General features: G+C 34.1%; 1 protein-coding gene across 6 annotated transcripts in view; it reads left to right on the forward strand.

Annotated features, from left to right (window-relative positions):
* The window catches only part of PHF14 (PHD finger protein 14), a 200,780-nt gene that overhangs the window by 171,698 nt on the left and 12,269 nt on the right, over window positions 1-16,813 (forward strand). For 3 of the 6 annotated variants that reach the window (XR_002807436.2, XR_011437822.1, XM_023639285.2), the window contains one exon: window positions 13,197-13,398. The exons of 2 other annotated variants lie outside the window; for them this stretch is intronic. Coding sequence is in view for 1 of the 4 variants with exons in the window: in XM_023639285.2 (XP_023495053.1) it covers window positions 13,197-13,271 (75 nt within the window). In the remaining 3 variants the exon portion in view is untranslated. Of the gene's footprint in view, window positions 1-12,772; window positions 12,841-13,196; window positions 13,399-16,813 lie in introns of those variants that run through there. One more of the 6 variants, XR_002807434.2, reaches the window with a different exon arrangement.

Consider the following 16,813-nt stretch of genomic DNA (forward strand, 5'->3'; position numbering starts at 1 on the left):
CCGAAGACAACAATAAAAAGAAGTTAAAAGAAATTAAAGATATGGGGAAAACTTGGAGAACTAGGAGAAGAAATTTAAGAAAGATGCCAATGCTGTATTGGTAAGGATACCTTAACTGCGAGTAACAGAAAACCCAACTACTTCTAACATTTCATACCTTGTGTATTCAGAATTGAGATGATTAGGTGATTATAGGGTTAATTAATTTAAAAAATTTTTCTTTGTCTTCTAACATTTTCACTGTCTTGACTTTTGACTTTAGGCTTCTCTCTCATAGTCACAAGATGGCTGCAAGAGCTCCAAGTATTGTGTCCTCACATAACACATAGAGGAAATCCAATGGAAGTGATCCCTGTCTTGTGTTCTTTTTTATAATAGTGAGGGATACTTTCACAGAAGTTCCCCAGTAGGTTTCCCAACATGTCTTATCTAAAATAGTTCATGTTTCCAATAGGGTCTATCATGATAGTGAAACACATTTGAGAAGAACTAATAGATTTACCTAGGTTATTTATATGGAATTTTCCTTGTAATGAAGCTTCATTCCTGTGGTGTGATCTATTTATTCAAATAATTAATATATTTATAGTAAGGATTAATCATATTTACCATATATTTATATAGACCTCATGAATTTAAAATATTGTCCAATTTAGTATGTGTACAGTCATGCACTACATAATGACATTTTGGTTGACAGTGGACCACATATACAACAGTGGTCCCATAAGATTATAATGGAGCTGAAAAATTCCTGTTGCCTAGTGACATCGTAGCTGTCGTAACATCATGGCACAATGCATTACCCATGTGTTTGTGGTGATGCTGGTATAAATAAACCTACTGCGCTGCTAGTAGTATAAAAGTATAGCACATGCAATTATGTACACTACATAATACTTGATAGTGAGAATAAACGACTGTTACTGGTTTAGGTATTTACTATACTATACTTTTTATTGTTATTTTAAAGTGCACTCTTTCTACTTTAAAAAAATGTTTATTGTAAAGCAGTATGCTGTGTTATGCTGGTAGCAGCCTCATACTTCTCTTGTTTACAGCATCTCTTGATTACATCATTTTCTCTTGTGCTTGTTTAAGTATACTCTGTGATGTTTGCACATTGACGAAATTGCATGATGATGCATTTCTCAGAATATGTCCCTGTCATTAAGTGACTCATGACTGTATATATCTGTGTATATACATATGTAAAAGAAAAACAAAATTTAAATATTACTTCAGGGAAATGAATTAAATTACTTTTAACTTCTTTCCAATTCCAAGATTCGATATTTCTAAACATTGAAGAATTTATCTATAAGGTTATAGCCTATTTTCTTTGAAGCGACGATATGCCTAAAAGCCTCTTAAGTCAACTCTGCAAGAACTATATTAGTCCAATTTCTACAAAAAAATCATTATTTATTGTTTTTACATATTGAACCTACCTAGATCCCAAGATTATTTTCATTTCAGTTGGATCCTCACACCAAGGTTGTTCCTTTATTCAGGGAGAAAGCGTTAATTTACATTCATATACAATTACAACATCATGCAGACTCTGGGGAGCTCTGGGAGGAACTTCAATCAAAGATGCTAATCAAAGGCCCATGTTGTAATTTTGAAGAAGTGTTTAATTATTGCCTTTCCCTAATTATTAATCATTATGAATGAATATCTTTAAGAGTAATCATTCACCTGGTTAACTTATTTTTTTATTTACTGTTGTATCTTTCAATCTGGTAATGTCAACAATTGAAATTCCAAGATCAAGAAATTAAAGAGACAGATGGAATCGGGTTCTATTTACTATCATAATGATGGTTATCCAGCTAAGCACTGTTTTTGAAGAGGATCCCCACTACTTACCTGCATATCAATAGGCCATCTGTGATTAAAACCTGTCATAAAGTTAAGCTTGGAAGGAGGCGGGAATAAAGCTTATTGAGTGCTTTCTGTGAGCCAGGATGTGTTATAGTCTTCTCACATTTTATTTCATGTGATACCTTTACCCATCAATAATAGTTTTTACCATTTTATAGAGGGGGGAAGATGAAGTCCAGAAAGGGTAAGTGAATTTTTTCAAAGTTGCATAGCTTTGGATAGTGTGTGTATGAAAGTTAGGATTTGAATCTAGGTTTGCCAGTGACTAATCACAAAGCCCGTTTCCTCCACTACACAATTGCATAGAAGAAACAGGGCAAATACAAAGTACATCCACAGTAACCATCCTTGGGCATTGCGTAGTGCCAGTATTGCCTACCTTTCCATGTCCTTTCCCCTCCTTTCCTCTCTCACTGGGCTTCAACTGACAACCTTCTCGCTGCTCCCTCTACCTGGAAGGCTCATCGCTTCACTCTTTACCTGACCTGCTCCTTCTTATCCTTCAGGTCTCAATATATTTGTCATTTTGGGGAGCTTCCCTGAAACTTTTAGGTCCTTCTAGTAAAAATTTCATAGCATTGTGTTTCTCTTTCATTGAACATAGAATAATTGCAGTTATGTAGCTGCTTGAGTAATCAGTTGTTTTAGCACCTAGCACAATACCTGACACACAGTTGATAAGGAGGGGTGCGTAGATGCTTATATACTCTCTGGATATCTTTTTTCAAATGGGATATTTTTTTAATGTCATTTTATGAAATATTTTTTCTAATGTCCTATGTCCTGGATTATGGAATATTGAGAAATACTTTATACTTACTGAATAACTAATTGGTCATAGAAAACGTTGGTTAAATGAATGCATCTTCAGGCAAGCTTTATCAGTGATTTGGTGCTTGCCAAGTGGGCTACTTTTGTGAATAATTTCAAAACATAATGCCTGGTTTTCATTATGGTAACGGTTTAAAGCAAATGGTTTAAAACATTTAATCTTTTTCCTAAAAAAGCAAAATAGTGGCTAAGCAATAATCTCTAAGATCCAGATGTGGAAAGATGGCTGTTATTTTTGACACTGACTATGAAATACCACTATTAGAATTTTTGTGTGGAATTTTCTATAACAGTATTTTTAATTTTTTGAAGCAAAATCAACTTTTTTTTCATCCATGAAAAATTAATGTGCCGTAGGAGATGTGTTACTTGGACATGTAATGAGCTATTAATTTCCAATAAAACTGTTAAGATTAATGGGTTCATTCTGGGGAATATAGCGTTCAGCTTGAAATAGAGATATTTGAGGCAATTTACTCTGTTCACTTGGGAGTAGAGTTTTTAAAATTCAGTTTTTAAACATAAGTTTATTTCTGAAAGATGTAGTCCTTGATGTTGAATTTATCTTAATGAAAGAGCAGTGTAAGTTACATTGAGAAATATTTGTTTGGAAAACTCACAATACTAATCTTTGGGCTTGAGCAAGAGTAGACTATTTTGATGCCATAGCCCAACTCTGTAGAACATTAATCATTAAAAAAACAACTCTCCGGATGTCTTGTCATGGTTCTGTTTTCTTCTCTTCACATTTGTATGCCTGATGTACTTGGATTATCTGCTTTCTCCACTGCATTGTAATTATATGAACACCTGTCTACCACATGGGAACTTGGGCTCCTTTAGGCAGCAAGACATTTTATTTACCTTTGTTATTTCTAATACCTTGCCCAGTGTCTGACACACAATCATTGTTCAATAAGTGTTTGGACAAGGAAGAACAGGAGGATTCTAGGAATAGAATCTGCTTAAAAGAGTTAATAAAATGTTTAATTTGAGTCAAAGGACAAAATATATTCTAGCATCTTCTAAAATGAGAATAGTGTTTGATCAATACACTTAAGTCTATCAGTGAGTTACAAAAAATATCAAAATGGTTCTTTTAGATTTTGATTTAGTAACATTTCACTTTATTTTGACATTTGTGTACAGTTAAGTCAGTCTTAGATGCTTCTATGGAGAAATTTCTTTTGTTAAGCAAAAGTACCTCTTTTCCTCTAGATAATAGTCAGACATCATTTTGAAACCCCTGATTAAAGGTAGTGAAATAATATGTCAGTATTAATAAGAACATCTGCTACCCAAAAAACTATAATATGAAATAATGAAAGCAGTCGTATTATTTTTTACCATATTACAGTTACATAGAACAACTTGTTCTAATGGTTCTTAAACTGCATGAATCCAAAAACGTGGCAGTGAATTTTGTGTGAAACATGACTCAGTATTACTGAATGACTGTGGGATTTTACCAGCAAGCAATAAACACTGATTTATAGTGTGAGGTCTGTAATGCGCTGTCCGCATCACAAAGTGCCGAAACCTTGTTATCCAGAACTGTGATTGCCTCTGCGTACTATTTTGGTGAGAAACTTTATAGTATTTAAAACCAAAGTATCCTTATTTCTAAATCATCTAACAGATTGTTTGTTTGCTTGTCTGTTTCTACTTTTTGTGTTGAGATAATTTTAGATTTTAAAAGAGTTGCTAAAACTGTCTAGAAAAGTGTAGAGTACCCAGGTTCTCCTTATGTTAACATCCTATGTACACATAGAACAATTATATAAACCTTAGTATAATACCATTAAGTAAACTATAGAATCTATTAGGTTACCCGTTTTGCCACTAATGTCGTTTTTCTGGTCCAAGATATCCTATTTCATTTTGTCATCATGTCTCTTCCAATTTGTTACAGTTACTTACTCTTTCCTTGCCTTGCATGACCTTTACACTTTTGAAGAGTACTATTCACTTATTTTGTAGAATATGCCTCAATTTGGGTTTGTCTGATGCTATCTCATGATTAGATTGAGGTGTGCGTTACTGGGAAGGCTACCACCACAGAACAGAGGTGATGTCTCCTCTCAGGGTGGCGTAAGGGGGGGGAGGAGGGGCAGGATGTCAGTATGTATTACTAGTGACGTTAACCTTCATCACTCAAGTCAAAGTGGTGTTTGCCAGGTTTATCCACTGGGACATTATTGTTTTTCTTTGAACAAAGTAGTTTTAAATCATTTGGGTTTGAAGATAGTTTGGGGAGTTGTTTGTTTTATTTTTAAGTCACTAGACAGTCTCAGGAAGAAATTGGTTTCACATTTTTGTCTATCAAGTGGTCAGTATTTGCATTTGTAAAGTATGGGGTTAGGTAGGATCTGTTAGGAACCTTTCAACTTTAATATTCTGTGACTTAATGACTCATTAAGGAGAACAGTAAGAGAATGAGAGGTGTCTCCTACATATCATAGTTGCTTCCAGATTGGCCTGAAGTCCCATCTTTGGATTTGATGTAGCTTTTAAGATGAATACCTTGATAGCTTCCTTCTTAACAAGGATATTATATATTGAAAACAAATTGAGGTTTTATGAATTTCCTAACTGAAAATCTATTATCTAGACATTACTTAGATATGAAGTTGTTTCTTAGTCTCAAAATTGTCAGTGTAAAATATTTACAGTTTATCTGGCCTCAGAAGAAATAATATTAAAAGAGTTTTAATTATTGAAATACCTTAAATCAGTCTATTTTGTATCTTAATGCAAACTGTATTTTTCACTTTGAATCTGATGAATTCCATCCAGTGAAATCAAATTATGTAAATAATATCATTTTCATTAAGGGAGTTTTGTTACCTTTCACTTTTTGAAAGTCTCCTACCTATTCCCTAAAGTACGCTAAGATTGTGATATTACCATTTATGTAAATTCTGTTTGTTTCTTTGACAGTGATTTTGATACATATGAGCTATAACTGTCCTTTGTTTAGAATGTCAAAATTCTGAAAAGAAAATGTAAAATTTAAGTATTTTCTCTTATTTTTTATTGTGGTCTGAATTAAAATGGCCAAAGATTATGATTTTTCTAATGGCAATATGGTAGTTAGTTTTGGTAAAAATTAACCTTAGGGCCTGACTAAGCAAAATTTTTTTTCTTTTAGTATATGTAATGTCTAAGTTTTGATCTGTGTTGCATTAAACTCCTTTTTGTATTGTGAAGGACAAAGAAAATGTTGTCACGTCCTGTTAAAGAAGGCACTTCTTCCACAGTGTCCAATTCCTGTATCATGGTTATTGCTTATATGAATGAATAAATAAAATATGCTACATATAAGTGTTTTCCAGCTTGTATAATGAACTCAGTTACTGCTGAATAATTTTTAGACATAGTAAACAATGCATATATGTCTCTGAAAATTTTAGTGAACCAACCACTGATTTTATTTTTATCCACCTGGAAATCTCTTGGCTCTGGAACTGTAGTTTGACTGGTGATCTTGCATATCTCAAACATTTTTAGACATTATTTTTGCCTCATTTTAATTTGGTAGAATTTTTTAAACTGGGAATTTAAACCTGTATGTGTATGTTTAGGGGAAAAAATACAAAAGCATAAATTTAGAAATGTCTCTTCTCCTTGAGTAGCTATGGGGAAAGTAAAAGTTTATATGTATTGTCTTTAAATATTAGCACATTTGGAATTTAGAAATGTAACATTTAGTGAATAGTAGATAATTTATAATAGTAGAAATATTTTCTAAGTCAAATACTGTGTGATCTCACTCATAAATAGAAGATAAAAACAACAAACACATAGAGACACAGATTGGATTGATGGTTACGAGAGGGAAAGGGAGGAGGGTGAAAGGGGTAATTAGGCACATGTGTGTGGTGATGGGTTGTAATTAGTCTTTGGGTGGTAAACATGATGTAATCTACACAGAATTCAAAATATATTATGATGTACCCCTAAAAGTTATGTAATATTATGATCCAACGTTACTGCAATACCAAAAAAAAATTTTTTTAAAAGAAAAAAGCCAATCCAGTTAAAAAAAAAAGAAATATTTTCTAAAGAACCTCTTTAACTATTATATCTTAGTGTACCATAAACTTTTAATTAATATATCTTGGACTTGTGCTGTCCTCATTGAGTTTATGCTCATTAAGAGTCTACCCTAACTCACACTTACCATCCATCATTCATTTCATTTCCTTTCTTTTATCCTGTCTATTTTGCCAGACTTTTACCTTCTACTCATTGGTCTTCATTTCCTTTCCCATAAATAGGCCCTCCTTAGATGGCTCTGCCAATCCTTAGGGCCTTTCTTCCGGTCAGAAAGATTCCTCTTGATCCCAAATCACACATGGCAAATCCAAAGTCTTAGTTTTCACTGCCCCATTTCCATGCTGCCAAAAGACACCGCAAAGAAGTAAAAAGTGACTGGAGGAAATGAAGAATTAGAAAAGCAAAACTACTCCACCAGAAAGTGAATCCACGTCATGAATTGGAAGGATAAGTGATTACTCAACAAATGAAATAGAATTATTCATACATCCCCATACATGAAATTAGAAATTTATTATCTCCCTTTTATCTATCTTACTTGCTATTAAAGGATATGATTTTGTAATATTAAATAAAGGGAGATTTCTTTGATTAACTATCTTTTGTTTGAATCACTCAGTAGAGAAAAAAGGTAGAAATTTACAAAAGAGCCCCGTTCTTTTTAATGACATATGTGTTTAAGCTAGGTTTACTAAGAACCTCCTAGGTTACTTTAATTTTATAACATAGCCTTAAACTTTCTAATTAAATATGCAATTTCTGTCATAAGAAAAAACCTCTTATGCTTTTTACAGTAAATTTAATTAAGCATTTCTTGTAAGTTCATTTCAGTATCTATCATGGCCCACTAAAGTTGGAATTCAGTTGTAAAATGGTAGATTAATTGTCTTTTGTATTAAATGAAATAAGAATCTCAAATATGCAAAGTCAGGAAATTTAATTGTGGCTTTCAATTGCCTCCTCAATGCATTGGAAAACTGAATGCAGATGTACAGAAAAAGGGCCAAAGGTGGTTAAATGGAGCACATCACACACATTTTGCACTTTACTTAATGATCCAAGTGTTTATTACTATGAAGTAAATGCACCATTTAAAGAATTATGGTGGAATTGTAAAACGCTAAAATCTCTAATTAATTTTAGTCTGAAGCATGCAGCGTGCTCATTTTGCCTAAAACATTTGCATTATCATCAGTATTTTTCCAGTTATTAAGATAAATTTTTCCCCATTGTGCAGCACTAGCATACTTTCTGTATTAAAAGCACAATCTTAAATGCTGTTGAGAGTTATATCTGATATATGTTTTAAATGAATAAAAGAAAGTAGTTTTTGACCACAGATTGGAACAATATATTATATATTGCTTTTCTACACTTGTTCTATAGTTAACAGAACAGTTTGTGTCTACATACTTTTCACCAGAAACTATATACATATACTAACATTTTTAAAAGAACCATTATTAAAACATACAGATAAGTTTGACTGTTAATTTGAATCCAATTATAATAACTCTTCCTTCTCTGATTAGTCAAAGAAACTTTTAAAATCTAAAGAAAATATCATAAGAAAATAGAAATATTTAGTTAGTTCTTAGCTGCACCTTCCACTTCATTTTACTGTTGTAGCACCATGTGACATCGTCTGCTGTGAACAGCAAATTCAGTAAAGTAAAAACAACTGACCTCATTCTCTTTGTAAACATAGAACCCCCATTATGCTTACTTGTTTCAGGATGTAGTTCAAATGGCCAGATTACACAGGGACTTGTTAAAAGAAAGCTTATGTTTTTCTGATTGTGAAGTAATCCATGTTCAGATGGAAAAGTAAGAAAATTCATGAATGTGCAGACAAGAAAATAAAAATGAATAACGTCACCATTATGAACATTTGAGGTGCTTAAGGAATTTTAAGTAGAACAATGGAAAACAGTTTATTTTAGCTGCATATTATTTAGCTTTAGAGGCTACCCGTGCCTTGAATTTTTTCTCCACATAAAATCTTTGTGTATACATCATACTTTCTTTGAATTTAGGAAACTTTCATTAAGTAGCCGTTTTTAAATTTTTGTAGTCTTTTTATTTTGAAATAATTTTAGAGTTACAGAAAAGGTGAAAAAACTAGTAGAGATAATTTCCATTTGCCCTTCTTACTGCTTCCTTTAGTGTTACCATCTTCTATAACCAAAATAAATTACTGGAATCAGGAAATTAACATCAAAACAGTACTGCTAACTACTGCATAGGCTATGTTCAAATTTGGCCAGTTTTCCCACTAATGTCCCTTTTATAGTCCAGGATTCAGCACTGCATTTAGTCTTCATGTCTCTTTAGTCTCTTCCAGTCTGTGGTAGTCCAGGCCTTATCTTGTCTTTCACAACCTTGACACTTTTGAAGACTACTGTTCAATTATTTTATAAAGTGTTATCTGATGTTTTCTCATTCAAAATTGAGATTATACGTTATTGGGAAGGATACCACAAACCAGAGTTGATGTACCTCTTCTTTATTTTTTCTTTCATTCTTTCCTTTTTTTTTTTTTTTTTTTTTGGTGAGGAAGATTGGCCCTGAGCTAACATCTGTAGCCAATCTTCCTCTTTTTGCTTGAGGAATAGTGGCCCTGAGCTAACATCTGTGCCAATCTTTCTCTGTTTTGTATGTGGAATGCTGCCACAGCATGGCTTGATGAGTGTAGTGTGTAGATCAGCGCCTAGGACCTGAACCTGCAAACCCTGGGCTGCCGAAGCAGAGTACATGAACTTAACCACTACACCACCAGATTGGCCCTTTATGTGCCCTTTTTGGTGCATCATGCCAGAGTGTTAATGTTAATGTGTATTACTGGTGATGTTAACCTTGATCACTTGGTTAAGGTGGTATTTGACAGGTTTCTCCACTATAAAGGACTTATAAAGTCACCTTTAAAGACATAAAGAAACAATAGGGAAAGTTGTCCCTTTGTATAATCCTACCTTTAAAAGAAATCATTTAAAACTTGGCAGTCTGTAGGGTAAATACAGTCATCTGTATTCATAGACCGTAATCCGAGTCCAGATATTACCTGAACGGTAGAAATTCAGCTACTAAATTGGCCTTTGTTTGGAGTTGGGAAAGGAAAAGCAAGTTGGATAGGTTTTATTAATTCCTATCATCTTGGAACTATTATGAGAACTAAGTCAAATTTGTAAATCAGGAAAAATGGAGGGCGCCTCTATTCCAAAGTGATGGTGCAAGCTGAATAGCATTTAAACAAAATTTTGAAATGTTATTCAGTGGTAAAAAGGATTTAGTTTAGATAAAAATTTCTCTGTTAGAATAACTCTTTTAGTCTCGTGTTGCCATCTGGAGCATCAGACCATAATTACATGGTCCATGTCTGCCTAGAAATTATCATTCTCCTCACTACAACAATGCTGTCAGAGTAAAAGGAGCAGGAAAGGAAGGAACCGCATTTAGTTACTCGGCATTATGAGTGTTATTGCTCTATGGGTGCCTGTCTGGAAATTCCACATGTAACTAGCATATCTTCAGTGTGGTTATAATCACCACGTTTTCTGGAGTATGAATTAACAAGCTTAAACATTAAGAGGTAAACCTGTCTACTTTCCAGTGACCCCAAAGGGTACATTTTCTTGCTGGCTGCTTCAGAACACTTCATGAAACAAATGTCAAACTTGTCAGGGCTGTCACTAAGAAAATGATCCGTGTAGCAAGGGTCTTCTTTCACTGGGAAACAAACAGATGTCTTCTCTCAGCGAAGAGTGACAAAAGGCTGTCATCTACCAGAAGAAATTTTTGCCTGCCTTTAATATCCAGTAGTGAAGAAATCCTTTACTAAAAAGCTTCCTTTCTTTGCAGTTTCATTCATTATGCAGTCATTTGTCAATGATGTTTGATTTGCTGCCTGAGCTGTTTTAATGATATTGTTAGTCTTGAACTGAAAGTTCTTGTAAAAATTGACCTGCAATGTTAGAAACACGAATTAGTGCTTCCAAAAAAAAATAAAATAAAAGCCCTCTAAAACCCTTTCTGGAGCTTTACTGTATCTAATTTTTTTATTTAAAATGATAAAATCTATTATTGTTACCTTGATTTCTTTGATGATGTTATACTATAGCAGTTACGATGTGTTATGCTCTAGCAGTTAGGGTTAAATGCCCTTTCCACCCCTCCATAATCCTTTTCCACATCCAGATCACAGCTATCTTTGTACAAAGGAAGAGAGAGATCGGATCTTGTTACTTCTTATCTTGTTACAAATGGTTTAAAGGCAAGATATTTTAAAGGGTAAAGAAAAGTGTGAAGCAGTTTTGCTCCTGTCCTGAACAGGAAGCAATGTTAGAAGAGACATGCATTTATAAACTATCCTTTATTACTAAGAAAAAATGCAACAAAAAGACTGGCATTATATTAAGAATATTAGTTAAATATGAAAGTAACCTGTATAGATACTTCCTAGTCCTCAGGGTCATTATTAAGCCTTTACATTTCTATTTTAACTCAGAGCAGCCTTGAAAGTTGCTAGGGAAAACTAGATAACCAAGCTTATTAAACCAGTAAGTCTTATTGGTGTGGGAACTTAGTAGACTGTCCACATGATAAAAGCTCCACTCTTCTCCTACAAATTAAAGGATATGAGCTTGATAATGGCTGCTTGGGCTGATGTTGCTTCAAACATTTTTGCTTATTTCTGTTTTCAATACTGTTCTAGTAAGTTAAGATTGCCAGAAGTGTGACTGCTGGATAAGGAAAGTTTTGTGCTTTTCCACATTACATATTAATTTAGGCAGACTTCCCTTTTATTCAGTTTTTACTTCACTGTTTCACATAGTTCAGAAAACGTTTATTGGACTCCAACCATTTTACTAAATGTGCCCTGTTAGATGGTAGGATGATAAGATAAGATAAAGCCCTGCCTTGAGGAGCATTTGGACTAATTCAGTGCTGCCTAACAAAAATTTCTTACCACCTTTACCTGCTGATTTAACACGTTCTGTCAGTATCTCACCTGAAGAATACAGTGGAAAGTGTAGAGTAAGATTTGATTTTCATTAGGATGTAATTAAAATGTGATCTCTAGAAAATTCTTGTCTAAAAGTAGAAACTACCCGTTCATTAATAGATTTTCAAGAGTCAATCGAACATGATCTCTATTCAGTAGAGATAAATTGGAAAAAAAACAACATACAATGGCTATTATGCTTAGAAAAATGTGTTAACATTATATTACCAAGATGATATTCAAAACCCCGTCACTGGTATCCCACATATCTGTAATGATTCAGGTCAGTTGATAATGTTGATAATTTCTCTGCTTCCCTGGTGTTGACAAAGTCTAAATCACAGATACTGTGGAATTTAGAGAGAGACATACTGAGGAAGCTTTCTCCACCATAATGTTTACAGATGAGAGTGTAGTTCCTCATGGAAAACAAATATATTTATTTTTTGGTTTGCAGTTCCTTAATAAAGTTAATTTACTAAGCAGAGCTAAACAATTATTGATTGAATTGAATTTGGTTTTATTAGATACAGAGATGAAGGATGATGTGTTTGTTAATAACTTATATTATTACTGTTGTCTAGAGATACTTAAGAAATTGCTACTCATGCTTTGACTCAGTAAAGAGTTAGACAATGCTTTTTACTTCAGTTAGTAAAAATGAAAGATCTTACTTGATAAATCAGAAATATTAGGAAAGCAAGACTGCTTTGTACTTAGGTATTGTTGAAGGAACATGTTTGATGAGATGGGTTACAAATTGTAAGATGAACTATTTTCCAGACTCTCATTATTTATACTTTGGAGGTCACCATTTAATATTGAACACAAGATGCACTTCATTTCGATGGAAGCAGACGTTATGATGTCACTCCATTTATTTGCCGTGTTCCACAGGAACCTACTGTGAATTATGAGGCCACCACTTAGAATCGAAACTGTAGAAGATTGTAGGCATTCTATAGCCTGACATGCCCATGTTTCCCATTTTAGAGCTGACTGATCTTCAGATAACATATGGTGGTGCAAGTAATTGGAAAATTGGCAGACCTGTCAAGAAGGTATGCTAGATGAGTCAAGAATGCCGTGCTGGAGCACATAAAGTGTGTCAGAAGTTAAATTTATTGTTTTTTATCAAAGAGTAAGGTAAAAAATCTGATCCATCCCCTAAAAAGGACACTTTTTAGTGGCAGCTGTTTTCAAAAGTAATTTTTAGGTCATTGATAAAATAAGTTGCTTTTAAAAACATGTCATAGAAAATTTTAGTCAAGATGTAGTATAAAACAGCACCCACTGCATATATTTAAATGTTACATAATTTTATAGCCTTTTCCCTAGGATTACTGGAAGCACAATAGTTAATTTTTAAGAGAAATAAAGTTTATAATTTTAATGTTTTCTAAAATTTATTTCACAGGAAGATGAAAATGAAGCTGAAAGAAAAAATATATCTCAGGAGCTCAGCATGGAACAGAAAAATCCAAAGAAATAAAGGATTTTCTGTAATGTTCTGAAAAGTTTGCAACTTATGTAGTAGCAGATAAAATTTCTAATTGTAAAATGTTAAATTGTAAAATCTAATTTGCAAAATCTTCTCAATAAAGTCATTGAAAATGAAATAGGTGCTTGCATTTGGAATTTGTATGTTTTTAGAGCAATTTAAACTCTTACATAAAAGTTAGACCTTTAAAATCATTTTTAAAAATTTTAACTGAAATTTGAGAATAGAAACGAAATTTTTTCTAATCTGTAACCTAGGTGTTAACACATCCGGCTGACTTAAAAGCAATCTCGGAAAGTCTTTTCCCCTTACTAGTCTCCATTGTTTTCTTCTGTGACCTTAACAGAATTTCGGTTATTAATATAAGGAAAACTCCAGTCATTCAAAATTGAACAGAGAATGCTTGCATGTGAAAACACTTAAAACCAACCAGTGCCACAAGATGAAATACCGTTTTCTGATTTCATCAACTTATGTATCACAGAATACTCTAGGATTTCAAGTAAAGGCTAGAAAGAAATGATAATTTAACAGTCTCTGTGGCAGAAGTAGTGCCACAACTTTTAATTCATAAAATATTCACTAAGGACCTACTATGTGCTGGCCCTTTACGTTTCCTGGACATTTCAAGAACAGTTCCCCATCTGTGTTTCTTTGGCTTAGGAGCTTTTGAAAATTTCTTTGATCCCTATCTGTATCAGAGTTCTCAGTAACCAGCCATTTTACTTTCCCTGGTTCTAATTCCCAAGCTGTCATTTGCCAACTACAGCGGGAGCAACGAATCTACTTGCTGTTTGCAGAGCCAAAAGTTTTTGGCAGATGTCTTTGTTGGATTTTTTAAGACAGAATGTCTTAAAATGAGAAGCAGAACTTTGGAAGCCTTGTAAGACAAAGCAGTATAGAACTTCTTCCCTGTGAGAGTGGAATCTGTATACTTGCCCTGAAGCCATAGTTTTATCATATGCATCTGACAAGCTCAATAAGGGTGTGACAATGGGCCACGCCAGCAGTGGGCTGAAATGGGAAAAACTGCAAGTAGGCAAGATAGAAAATTCATTGATGTGTAGCCTTAAATAACTTATCTATGGATATCAGGAAAACAGCTGTATCCCACAGATTGGCCTCCCTGGAGGGATTTGGGAGCAAAGACTGAGCCAAGAAAAGCCTGAAAAGGCAAGTTGGAGTCTGAAGAGGGCCTCTGCAATAAGCAAATACAAAAATTAATTTGATTTTTTTTCCCATTTCTATTTTGAAATAGACATCAGTCTATTATTGTTGTTAGTAGTGTCACTTTTGAAAAGAAGCAATAATACATCATTCATACAATAACATTTATTATATTCATTATGTTGTAGGTACGGTACATTATGCCACTGATAATCCCTATTAACATATGAGATAGTTACTATTACTTCTCCCATTTTACCAGTGATCAACCTGAGGCTTAGAGGAAATAAGTTAACCAAGGTTATGTAGCTTATGATGGGAAGAACAAGCCTTCAAACCCAAGCAGTCTCACCCCAGAATATCACATTTAATCATTTAAAAATACCTGTTAATACCATAGCTCTTTCAGTCCACTATCTTCCCCAGAAATGTAGTCTTTCCTGTTAATATCTCATTTATTACCTGCTATCTCTCCTTTATTATTTCCCTTCCCCAACTTCTTAGCCAAACTTAATTCATTCTGAAGACTTTGGCTTAAGTGAAATAACCAAAACAGTTATAACTACCATTCCACCTGCTCCAAAACATGAAAATCCTGCTTCATCTTTTTTACATTGAGTTATGATGGAACAAGTATGAAAGCATCTTATTGCTTCTGTACAATTTTTCAGTAACTTTTTGGCCTTGTTTTTCAGTAGAATGTTTATTAAATTATTAGTGTATTAGTGTGCTGTCCTCTCATAATACTTTTATTTCTAAAATAAGTTTTGAGTATGAGAGGCACAGTGACAGCCATCCAACAGCCATTTTAAATATTTATATTTAAGTGATGCCTTTAACCATTTAAAACCCCAGTTTTCCTTTTTCTTTTTAAATATTTAATTTTTCTCCCCAAAGCTCCCCGGTACAAAGTTGCGTATTTTTAGTTGTGTGTCCTTCCAGTAGTGACATGTGGGATGCCACCTCAGCATGGCCTGACGAGCTGTGCCGTGTCCGCGCCCAGGATCTGAACTGGGCCCCTGAAGCAGAGTGCGTGAACTTAACCACTCGGCCGTGGGGCCGGCCCCCCCAGTTTTCATTTTAAAAATTTTTTCAAAAATGCATACCCCTTGGTTTAGGACAGTGAGGAATAAAGTAGAATCACTGTAAATTTCCTTAGGGAAAATTTGCCGTGTGAATTTCTCAAATTTTTAGAGTCCATACATTCATGCCGTAAGTACATACATATAAATCTTCTTATAATGCTAAACCGTTGCCCACTTTATGTGACCATGATTAAGCCAGTCACTTTATTTGAATCAAACTATGCATATTATATATTTTTATGTAATATAGAATATTACATATTGTATTAGCTCAGGCTGTCATGAAATACCCAGGCTGGGTGGCTTAAACAACAGAAATTGACGTTTTCACAGTTCTGGAGGCAGGAAGTCCCAGATCAAGGTGCAGCAGGTTTTGGTCTCTGGTGAGGACTCTCTTGGTGGCTTGTAGTTGGCAGCCTCACTGCATCCTCACATGGTCTTTCCTCGGGGTGCGCACATGGAAAGAGCAGGCAAGCTCTCTGGTCTCTTCTTAGGAGGACACTAATCCTATTGGATCAGGACCCCAACCTATGATCTCATTTAACCTTAATTACTTTCTTACTCCAAACACAGCCACACAGGGAGGTTAGACCTTCAACATATAAATATTGGGGGTGGGGGGCACAGTCAGTTCATAACACATTGTTTAAATAAGTCCAGTTGCCTCTTACAGCAATTCTAGTTAAATTAAGGAGCACTAGAGCAAAGTCCTAATGAAACGTCTATGGCAATATGGATTATTTATACCTACGGTCCTTAGAAATGTTAATAATTAGAGTATGGTTTAAAAACTGATTTCTGAAGAAGACAAACCACTGCACAATTCGATGTACCTGTTTTATTTCTATATCCCCATTTCTCAGCTCATTTCCTGACCCATACTAGGTGAAAAGCAGCCACTATAACTCAGCCTGGAACTGACAATATAGAATACCTAACGGACAAAGTTCCTTTAAACTTGATGATGCCTGTATAATGTCCGCCCACTCAACCAGACTGTATTCTCTTCATTTCAGTTATTGAGCTATATATATTTCTTCACATACTCAATTTAAAAATAAAACAACTTTTAATCAGTCTTTGTTACTACTTATGAATAGTATTTTTTTTTAATTGTATTCAGAATTCTACTGTTTCCTCAGATCAGTGGAACAAACAGCAGAAGTAGGAAGAGGTGTCATACTGTTCTCAAATGAAATTGCTGGGCACCAAGATGCCCAAGTTCTTAAATTCATTCCACAGAACTTTAGTGGGGCCTGCCATATGCCATGTACATGTCTG

This window comes from Equus caballus, chromosome 4 (assembly GCF_041296265.1).
Source record: "Equus caballus isolate H_3958 breed thoroughbred chromosome 4, TB-T2T, whole genome shotgun sequence".
Classification (NCBI taxonomy): domain Eukaryota; kingdom Metazoa; phylum Chordata; class Mammalia; order Perissodactyla; family Equidae; genus Equus; species Equus caballus.